This window comes from Ixodes scapularis, unplaced genomic scaffold, assembly GCF_016920785.2.
Source record: "Ixodes scapularis isolate PalLabHiFi unplaced genomic scaffold, ASM1692078v2 PGA_scaffold18__7_contigs__length_3171195, whole genome shotgun sequence".
NCBI classification, from domain to species: Eukaryota; Metazoa; Arthropoda; class Arachnida; order Ixodida; family Ixodidae; genus Ixodes; species Ixodes scapularis.
In genome coordinates this window covers 1,590,601-1,602,326 of record NW_024609844.1, presented here as the reverse complement: position 1 = coordinate 1,602,326, position 11,726 = coordinate 1,590,601, and the positions used below count along the sequence as shown (strand labels likewise).

Here is an 11,726-nt window from a genome sequence, read left to right as displayed (position 1 = left end):
GTCCTGTCACTATATGAAAATGACCCCGTCGTGCATGAGCAGATAAACACATTCAAAACGTAGAGAATAAAGTCCGTGGGCTATGAAAGGTGTCTCTTCGTATTGTTTTCTCTGCCGGGCAGCTTTTATCGCGCACTTGTTCTCAAAGATATCGAGCGCGCAGGTGATATTTTGAACGTAGAACAAGCAGCTTCGCTCAGGGCAGAAAGAATAAAGCGGTACTTACTTATTTAAAATCCGAATTGATTACGTGGCCTTCAATTTATTTTGATCGTACATGCACTGCGAATTACTGATCCAGTGTTACTGCGTAGTTTTTGCCGCCGCTCTTGATTTTCCAGATGTCCTCCGTTCGTTTGGCATGTAATATCCCCCATGCTGGAAATCGCCGACGCCGCGTTCGCGCTAACAGTGTCCGACAGTGCACATAAATACACGTACGAAGCCGTGAAAGCACCGTTTTTAATGCGATGAATTCGAAAGAAAAACGCCGTAACTGACCAATTCTTTCGTCGGCCTGACTGAGAAATGTTCCAAACTACCTAGTACGTACGAATTATTTGGGATATTTGCTCTTATGATCAAGCGCAGGGAGAAAATGCACTCACTTTTTCCCATAGAAATGCATTACCGGAAGTCACTTTTGGACTGGTTGCTGTCTGCTTCAATTTGCGTCAGCACACTAGCGCCACTTGAACCTCTAGCGTATATTATAATAACTCTATGGTTTTTCAAGTGAAAAACTGGCGTTTGCTCAAGTGACGTATATGAAATGTCCTGCAATATAACAATGCATCAAAACATACTATTAAACTTAGATGCTCAGAGGTGTGTTCGTCTTTGTAATTAACAAGTTACAGACGTATTTATTTCTTACGAGTGTAATATTTATTTTCTGTAGCTGGGCCCGTTTTGTGCTACTTAATGTCAGTGTGCTATGATGTTATCATCATGCGTGTATGGTTCTAAATATCCTCTTTACAATGCCTACAAAGGCCAAAATGACGTCAGTACCCACAAATATGGCGTCCAGTGAATACTCCCTATATACGCTTTCAGGCAGTTGTGGATGTTCGCCGAAATAACAGACCTCCCGTTTTTGTTGTTTTATTCCGATCACTTCACTTCATCATTGCCACAGCAGGACAGGTCAATTATTGCTCCTTTAGCTGTTGTTGTGTCCTTCTTTCCAGCATAGGCCTTTGTGGAGGCTCGTCAACGCCCGCTTCAGTAGCTCGACATCTCGGTAAGAAAACAGAAGGTCGGCAATGGCGGCTCAATCATCTCCATCAACATCGACATCACTCTTGGCGCAAGTTAAAAGCAACTGGCATTCTCCTTTACCCTTCAGTGGGCATGTGAATGTACTAGCAATGCAGTCGTCTAATCCCTTTTGCTTCTTCATGCAGCTCGTGGCGCTTCTTTGTGCGGGCCTGTCTGCGTCACTCAAGGGCCGTGCCGGCGATAACGTTCGCGCTCCAGCGAGCCTCGTGCTATTATCGGACCTGAACAGCAAGAGGATTCCTGGCTGTGTTGTGTTCATTACCGAAAATAAGTAACAAAATATTGTTACTCGTTAGCTTCAAAAAAAGCTAACGTGTTACAGGGCTCCATTACCATTTTTCGAATGCAACGATTTACCGGTGTCCTTACTTGCCATTACTAAGAAATGTTACTTTTACGTTAGTTTTAGTTATTTTGTGTTTCACTGTTAGTATATCACAGCTGTTAGTATATGACTGTAGCGCCTCAACCACAAACGACTCCACACGATTGTCGAACCGTTCTTGAGAAACGGGAACTTGATGCATACGGTCGATCTTCATATCCTTCCGCAAGGGCTGGTCGGGACAATAGGTAGTAGTGTCGGGACAATATGTTGTGGTGTCGGAAGATAAGGTGGCGTCTCCGTTAGCAGATGCAAGTGTTGCCACCACTCTGTGAGGGCCGCCTGGCAACATTCAGGCATTCTACTCTGGAGCCACCGCTGCATCTTCAGCCTTGTTGTCTTGTTGTTCAGGACTGGAGTTATCAACCGGCAGAAGTAGACACCTAAGGTTGTTACTCAGCTAGAAAACACCACAATTTATTAATCTCATACATGATGTGTCTCCTTAACAGTCGACCAAGGCAGTACAGAATGACGAAGGAAAGAAGATTCACACAGCAGACATCGAAATCTAAACAACTTCTAAGAAGAAGAAAGAGCTGGGACGACTGACACCCGAAGATGCAAACGCAGCTGTACTGCATTCACCCTCATTAATCTGAGACCTAATGGGTCGCATCTTCATACGCCTGAGCCCCAAACCAAGTTTTAATACTCATTGTGTTTTCGAAATACGGCGTGTCAAATTCACGAGAACAGAATTTCAATCACAGCATAGTATAGCAGCGGTTGAAGTGGACGATACATCTTGTGTACTGATTCTCCAGGTTGGCTCTGAATATTACCTGGTTGGGGTGATAAGTGCATACTCATCTCATTCAAATGCAAATCTTAATTGTACTCTTTCATTCCTCATTTGCGATGCTTGTTTTTTTTTAAATTTCGAACCCAGTTTCAGTTTGCTGAATATATGTAGTTAAAGGTACAAACAAGTATTGTCGCTTTCCGTTCTTTCCTGTTTATTAACCGTCGTCTTTCTAAACCTTGCAGATCAAACTCGGCAGGAATTTGGACGCAGATGTGAACGACACTTCGCAGCTTTGGAAAGGTGGCCTGTCACCAGCCGAGTCCCCCTTCGGTGGTGCAACGTCTTTGTGCTACATTTTTTTTCTTTACACGTATGCGACAGAGTCAGATCAAATGAAATGGCTACAGTTGAGCCTGCTGCGTGTAAACTTTCCATTGTCTGCCTTACCTCACTTTGCCTATTTATCGCCCTCCCCCCCCCTCCCCCCCCTCCCCCCCCCCCCCCCCCCGGGGCCCCTCCAACCCCTTTCAAAGCCTTTCATACATTTATTGATTGAAACTGCACAATCCCTCGAAGTATGCCTTAATGCGGACAAACTAAATAGTGTGTCTCACTTTTGGTTTATTATGTAGAATTTCTGAAAGTGGTGCCTTATTTCTAAAACGGTGAAGCAATGTGCACTATCTGCGTGTTTGCTTTATTGTTTGCTCAAGTAAAGGCAGGTATACTAATTTTTTATTGTCATGCTTACAACCGCAGATGCTTAAAACACTGGCGACTTCTTATGACCTGCAGCGCAGCGGCCGGTCATCAGCAGTCACAAGATGGTTCACAAGCCCCTCCGGTCGTAAGCAGTGACAAGTGTCAACTGCCAAAATTCGTTCCTTTATGAAAGTACTTTCATATTGGGTCGTAAGAAAAATATATGCAGATCTGTTCAAAGCACACACGTATGGGTGCTTTGAACACGTCCGCAGACAGTTTTGGTAGGCCCAATGTGAGATGACACGAGAAAGAAACGCGCCTGAGATGGTATTTGCAGACTGCTTTTTGCTTGCTGTACGAGCAGTCTTACCGGGACTTTACGGAGCGAGTCAAGAAAACGTCAGAAGATGATTAGTCTGCTAACGTGAGTGAACAATAGAATTCGTCTGCTACGAAGCGGCATTCGCAGACAAAAATAGAACAAGAAAATACTTTCACGTATTCTGTTAACGGACCGGAATAAAGGCAGCCGTCTGCTAAAAGCCGAGTGCCGCGAGGAAGTGATACGGGACGCAAGCTGAAACTGAGATGGTCTGCTATACTTTCCGTTCGATGGGGTCGACAACAAGCGCTCCCTCTGCAAATTTCCAGCTCTGCTGCCCTATTTAGGTCAAGTTCTCCTATGTATGCAGTACTCGGGACAAATACTTTAAATACCTCGAGAACCCTGTCACCATCCGTGTGTTAGTGAGAAGCTCTCACCAAAAGGACTCACGAACAGACTAGAGATTATCTAGTGACATGACTTCGCACTTGTCGATAACTCTCGCACAGCAAAACGCTGAGGCGTCATGTCCAATCAGTAACCGAGAATGCTATCGTTCTCACCAGGTACCAAAACCGACCCCTAAAGTTGGTCTTGAAAAGCTGGCGGAACAGGGCTGAACAGAATCAGTAATAAGAGCCATGTTCCAGCCTGAACCATGCACTCAGGGTCCGGGAAGACTTTAGAGAGGAGGTGGGTTGAAGTTGTTAAAAATGCATAAACAAAACTACGAATGAACTAACGAGGGATTCGAAATGTGTAAAGCTATGGCGGTCTCGAAGATAAGATGTCTTCAAAGGGAAGCTGAAGCGGTCTTGTAATTGAGAAAACACACTTATATTGTCTTAATTCGGCTTCCAGGAAGCCCAATGTTGAAATTATTTTTCAATTTCATGCATGGAGGCAGCAGAAAATAATTTTTAAAGTACCGCTGAAGCCCCTCCTTCCCGGAGCGTGCAGTCATGAAAGGAGTTTCCGAATCTCCGCTCTCGCGCATCTTCAGTGCCTATCGAAGTTATGCACGCGACACTTCCTATTTTTAAAAAAGGAAAAAACAAAACAAAAAAAGACGTCATGATTGCTGCCAGTGCGGGGGAGTGGCAAGCCTGCGATTGCTCACGAGCGACACGCGCATGGCGGCCGAAAGATCCTTTTATGACGTAACGACTGGTCGGACGTTTTTCGCGTGTTCTCGCGTTTAGTTACTTCTTCGGGGAAAACGAACAAAACCTTTAGAATTACGGGATCAAACAACGCAGAAATCAACCTCTATCTCATTTTTCGGAAGAAGCGTTTCACCTTCTCTTAAGATCAAGAGGAGAAAGCCACTCAAGCTTGTCTTGAGTTGGAAGAAATAAAAAGAAATAAAAAAAACATTTGCTTTGCAATAGGGACTGTAAACTTTTGTACTCGTGTTGAATGGTGATAAATTTATAATGAAGATCCCTTAACCAAATTATAGCGTTTTATATTCAACTTCAGGATGATCTAAAAGGCTTTTTACCAATGCGGTTCTATGGGGAACTCGTGAACGTGAACCAAGTATCTCAGTTAAAACTCGTTCGCCCTAAGTGGGCCCCGCTTATGTTAGTTGTTGACAAAATGCGAGACTGAATGATTGATCTACACTGCATATCATTTTATAAATGGTGGCATTAGTCGCGTGTATGCGGCACGGACGGAACCGGCAAACATTTTCCTCCTTGCTAGCGGTTTGACGCTGCATATATAATGAAACATCTCTCGTGGAAATAGTTATGGTCAGTGTCATTTGGCCAAAACATTCACACTTGGAAATGGTGTAGTCACATGGTACTTATTTTTTTCGCGTCCTTCAGATTGAAATTTCTCGCAGATACCCTCCTACTGACAAATGGTGTTATTATCCATGCCCTGTTTAATCTCGAAACTGGCCTTGAGTTTTTTACTTGATTAAACTGAACTGCAATGGCGCGTTTTCCCATTTGTTGCCGTCTTTTTTCTCGTCTCTGCATCGTAATTCATAATCATTTACTCCGCAGTTTAATCAAGTAATGAATAGCCAACTGGACCAATTCCAGGCACTGGTATCCTTCAGTTTTAGTTGCACTCATCCAATGTGATGCTATTTGAGGGCAGGTAAAGTAACTTTGTGTTGGCGACTGTTTATTAACCCTCATCCTTCTAAACTTTGCAGGCCGAACTATCCGGAAATCCTCTTAAAGCAAGCGTGAGCGATCCTTCGCTGCCTGGGAAAGAGTGCCAGCCACCAGCCAGACCAACCTATGGCAGTGCCAGAACCTTGGGCTACGTTTTTCCCAGATAAATGGGACCTACTAGTCAGATCAAATAGAAAATGGCCACAGCTCAGCCAACTACATGCAACATTTCCATTCCCGTCCCTACCTTCGTTCGCCGACACACCATGTCCATTTTGTTCACGTGTAATTCTCAAAACCTGTGGCGGCGATATACCGTGCAGTTGTTGGGTTTTGTGGCATGCCTGCCTTTTTTCAGCACTACAGAGCAGGAGCGATGTAACTAAACCACGCTCTTTGATCGTACCCAGTTGTGTCTTTCGTGATTTATGTAGATCTGTATCGAAGTAATCTTTTACCGTATGTTTAAAGGTGAAGTAAAACCTTTGAAGCACGTATTAATAGAGAAGGGATCACTTTTATGTTTGATTCACGTGCATTTTTACAGTCGAACGTTTTCGGTGTATTCAATATCAAGTTATGGTGCGGGTGTTTGATCGTGATAATATTATTTTACTTTTTGAATTACACCGCAATATCATTGTAAACCCCTGAATTTCTCTACTTCATCAGCATGATGTGTTTATGTTTGCTTGTTCCTTAAGTTTCGTTCTGATTGAGCGTCTGTATTGGTATAGTATAAAAAAAGGAACAAAACAAAATTTAATCTTCATTCCTAACAGAACTTGCCCACGCAGCATTCGACTCCGAATGGCAGGGAACGGACTGCGAGGACAAGGGGGTGGAGCTCTCCTTCCAAGGAGCCGAATTGCAGAGGCAACCATTGAAGATGGACCAGGAGGGGAGGACGGATGGCGGTGCGACCTCTGCCGCCAATCTTATGGTGCCCACGGAACTAACAACACCAGGTATGAGAAGAAGCACACGGGGAAAACAGTCATACAGCCTCGTACCCTTTTAGCACACCCTCACAGATTCATGAACGGTCCCACACGGATAGAAAACCTTTTTGTAGGCTCGGTTTTTTAGAAGGTGGAAAACGTAAGGAGTCTGATGTGGTACACAAAGTTTTCCTCCAAGTGGAAGCTTCATTAAGTTTTTATTAGCGGTCTGCACCAAACCGAAACAATATACCGCATTACATAGTATTTGATATCAGAGAAATGTACCATGCCGAGTTGTTTATTTATATTACAAAATTGTATTTTTTCCTTCAGTTCCGGTTGATGGAGTAGCTTTCACAAATGCTATAAATAATTTTCGACGCATGAAATAGCCCAAAATATGTTTGGCTGTTCCAAATGATTGAAGCTTTAGAACAGGAGTGGGGCAAGCTGCGGCTCTTCACGTGTTAAAGTGCGTCTCGCGGCTCCCCCCCCCCCCCCCCCCCCCCCCCCCCCCCCCATGAAAAGTGAAATGGACCGCGTTTTAAATCGAAAGACAGGTTGCAGTTTGGTAGCCTTGTGCTACTGCTACCTTACGTACAGTCGGACTGCTTTTGACTTGGATTGATTGAGAGTAGCTCGAGTTTCGTTTACTGCACTGGACAAAAGTTTGCCTGCCCCCCCCCCCCCCCCTTGCGGCTCTTGGAAGTTTGGGGGGTTTCGTTTGCGGCTGTCAGGGCCGGGTCAGCCTGGCCACCCCTGCTTTAGAAGTTTAGCTCTAGGCTGGCAAATGTCCACATCATTGTCGATATAGAACCGCGTTTTTTGCTGCTTCAAATCACTCGTAAAATAATTACTGTGTACCTTAGCGATTTTTCAAGTTTCTAAGGTGCACAACGATTATTCCACGACAGGGATGGGCAGTATTTCAAATACAAGTATTTGAAACACGTATTTTGAATACTTTGTGTATTTTGCATTTGTATTTAATTACAAATTTGGTAGTGTATTTGAAGTGTGTATTTCAATATTAAAACGTGGGTATTTCAAATACAATTGTAATTAAATACAATTTTGTGGGCGAAAATACATCCCTCAAATTTATTGTCACTGTCCAGAGCAGGAAGAAAACTACGTTCTGCGGCAAATGCAGTGTCACTCAATCAAGCACAAGCGTTTAGTGACTTTGTGATTACGGTGCTAGTCCAGGGCAAGAATAGTGACGAAATCGACGTTCACAGGCAGACTGGCTAAATAAGTGCCCGTGACAACGTGTGATGCTTTCCAGCCTGATTTCCATCCATATTTTTGCCTGGAACATTCTAAATGCGCGGGTCGTCCAGATTTTCGTAACTGGTGCGAGTTGCAGCAATAAAAAATTCTCTAGCTAGTGCTGCGCATCTTGGTCGTCTCTGCTCTTTGTTGGTCTATACCAAAATGTAATCGACAAAAAATTCTGCTTGAAGCTCTGTACTTTTTTAACGTATTACGTCCAAGCTGATTACATTTTTTGTGATTATATTTGTATTAGGTTACTAGAGCCTCGCACACTAACTACCGAGTGTGCGATGCAAAATTAAAATGAAATAACCAGAAACCCGTTGCAGGTGCCCTGAAGTCGCTGAACCAAATTTTGAGGAATGTATTTGAAAAAGTATTTGGAGCAGACCAAATACATTTGACTGTATTTGTATCTTGTACTTAAATGCTTTTTTGGAAATGTAATTAGAATTGTAATTAAATAAATTTTTGACGAAATATTTTGTATTTGTATTTCGATACATATTTGCACGTATTTTGCCCATCCCTGTTCCACGAGCTTATTGAATGCTATTTTGTGTAACCTAATAATCTGTGGGTGTGTGAATGACCCTTCCAGCGTCACTTAAAACACAGTCGCGATCATTATGAATGTCAACACGCTATCACCCGGCGCTTCGTACTGGCAGCGGTAAGCAGCCGCAGTGTTGTAGCCGTTACCGTAAAAAAGTAAAGAACTACGTTACTTGCGAAATAAAGAAACGCGATACTGTCGCCCACAGAACGTAACGCACATTACTTTTTATTTATAAATTGAAGGTAACAGCACTTTTGTTTTCTTTTGGCGACAGCGTGTTTTGACTTTAACATGACAGGCGCTGGTTGGGGTTTTTCTAAAGCGGAAATTTTTTCGCGGGGAAAAGATTGGAAAAATTTAGAAAATTTGTAGATTTAGAAAACTAATGAATACGTCACTACGTTACTGAAAGAAAAAAGGCGCTACCGGTAACGACGTTACTTGTAACACGTTACCGCCAACACTGTGCAGCAGCAGCCGCGGCGGCTTGACTTTCCTTCCGCACATGGTTAGGAGAACGCGCAAGCCACCACAGCTGCCGCAGCATGGGGCTGCCAGAGTGGAATCTTAAACGATTGCCTATAGACCTTTACAAGCATTACGATTGAACCTTTTTAACATCTCAAATGAATGAATACCTACTCTAGGCTGCACCGGCATGATGTAGGTATTCTGGACCATGTTCATCTAGGTACTCGAAATTCCCACGTTCAGAACAACAAAAACAGCGCCGACATTTCTTGCTTTCTCCTGTCATCCCAACAGACCTGATCGAAGCATACTCTGGCGACAAAGTGGATACCTTCGACCAGGACAGCCGCAGGGGTGACACCTCTCCCTTCACCAACCCACAAAAGCAGCAAACGCACCGAAACCCGGACAAGCACCGGTGCCGCTTCTGTCCTTACTCATGTCCTTCTGCAGCGGTTATCGCCATCCACGAGAGGACTCACACTGGAGAGAGGCCCTTCAGTTGCGATGTTTGCGAGAAAACGTTCACGGATAAGTCTAACTTGAAGGCTCACGTTAGAACTCACACCGGAGAGAAGCCGTTCAAGTGCAACACGTGCAGCAGGGCATTTATTCAGAAATGCATCTTAACTAATCATGAGAGGACTCACACGGGAGAGAAGCCGTTCAAGTGCAACACGTGTAGCAGGGCATTCACTCAGAAAACCCATTTGGCGATTCATGAGAGGACTCACACGGGAGAGAAGCCGTTCAAGTGCAACACGTGTAGCAGGGCGTTTACTCAGAAATGCGATTTGACGAAGCATGTGAGGACTCACACCGGAGAGAAGCCGTACAGGTGCAACACGTGCAGCAGGGCGTTCACTCAGAAAACCCATTTGGCGGATCACGAAAGAATTCACACTGGAGAGAAGCCGTTCAAGTGCAACACGTGTAGCAGGGCGTTTAGTCATAAATGCAGTTTGGCGGTTCATGAGACGACTCACACAGGAGAGAAGCCGTTCAAGTGCTAGACCTGCAGTAGAGCGTTTGCGGCTTATAGCAATGTACACACTCATCGGAAGATACATCGCAAGTGATCGAAACAGCAACGTGCATCATAGTTGCGGAGGGGATTTAAACGAAATACTCGAGCACCGACGTGTGTTCATTTGGCTTGGCGATAGACCTGCAGCGGTTCTACTTGCGAGCAGTGTCTGTTTCGCTGGTTCAAAATGTTTCAGCCTGTTATTTATCGAGCAAACGCAGATAAAAAATGTGAATTTACCTTAGTTGAAGCGACCAGAGGTCTTTTTTGTACACGAAAAAAAGAAAATATTTGAAGCCTTATCTTTTTTTATTCATTTAAAGTCATTAATGGCGTGATGCACCTGGAGTCTGTGTTGTCTGTAGGGTCACTTATGTTCCTTACAAGTCGGCCTACTCATGATTATAAATATACGAACTTATAAAATAACGAAGGTCTTTCAATAGCAGCAATCTTAAATATTGCAAAGGTTAAGAAAGTATAAGAACAACCGAGTAATGTGGAGGGGTCAACATAATTTTAAGATGTAAAAATAGAACATTATTCGAAACAATTTAGCACACCAAGCTGGAAACTAATGCTTTGCTCATAGGACGGCAACAGAATATGCATGACTCGGATATTTAGAAATGAAGTGTAATTTCCTATCTCATTTCGTAATATTCTTCGTCCTTTTCTTTTTGACCAGTTTGACTATCTGAATTCTGATGTCATCACTCAATGTGCTTGCTACATGAAATACTCGTATGTAAGTTTTCCTTTTGCATGACTTTATTCTTTTTTTTTTTCACATTCACGAAGACGGTCCTCATCATTTAGGATATTCATATTTTCAGTGGTATACATTTGGTGTTCATATATACTCCGTTGCACCTTAGGTACGAGCGCGGACGATGTTTTGAGCCGGGGGACCAATAAAACAGCGCAAAAAGCGCAACGCCATGGCGTGCTCTCTGCGCTTGATAGGACTAGCCGGTGGAAAAGCACGCACAGAGAGATGGCGAATACCGGCTACTCCTATAGTCCTATGAACTGCAGAGAACTCGCCATGGCTTTGTGCCTTTTTCGCCGTTTGACTGGCCCTTCGGCTCATAACATCGGCCACGCTCGGACCTAAGCTTAAACGAAGTATAGTTTCACTTGAATTCGTCAGGCTTTTAAATATTCGAAATTTCTCTTGTAGAAGACGGATCATATACATTTGTTGAACTAAAGGCGTAATTGACTCCATTGTGTATATTCATGTATCTAAAAACTATGTATGTATAATCCATCTAAATATGTGTTAATCTGCGCTGACTGTACAGTGGTTGTCACTATTACCTGATGCGCCAGAATTGAAGGAGGGAGAGTCCTGTTCCCAAACGTATAAAATATTTGTTTTGACATATACAGGGTGTTTCCGGAAAAATGTGCAAAATCGCTACTGCGAAAACTACGCATCGCACAATAAAGAAGCCCGATGCCGTAGTGGTCTGTGTGAAAGGAAGATTGCTAGAGCTGAATATGATGGGATATTTAACAAATTCCGAGTACTTAAATTGTTAAATATTAGTTTTAAAGAGATGGTTTAAAAGATAATATTGGTGAAGGTGCGTCTTCACTCTGACACCGATGTCAAAAAGGCAGACCTTATGTGACAGTTCGGAGGCTTTCATATATAGACTACTCTACGTACAACGAGGGGCGGCGCACGCACGTTGCGCGTCTTAGACACGGGGGGCGGGATTGCCGGCACGGAGATGTGCTCCGAAAAGAAAGCGAAACCAAGATACGCGTCCAAATTGAGCATTTCTTCGGACGGCCGTAAAATGCTGCGCGTGCCTCGATCGTACCATTGTAGCGTGGGTGTTTTTAGTAGT

The 11,726-nt window shown here is 43.7% G+C and overlaps 1 protein-coding gene across 1 annotated transcript; it reads left to right on the top strand.

Moving 5' to 3' along the window:
- Positions 1-9,235: 9,235 nt before the first annotated feature.
- On the top strand, positions 9,236-10,255 carry LOC121835648 (zinc finger protein 182-like; the record flags this gene model as incomplete). Its single annotated transcript, XM_042290074.1, has 1 exon — positions 9,236-10,255. A coding segment is annotated over one exon (615 nt), but the record flags the coding sequence as incomplete, so codon positions are not given.
- Positions 10,256-11,726: the final 1,471 nt, after the last annotated feature.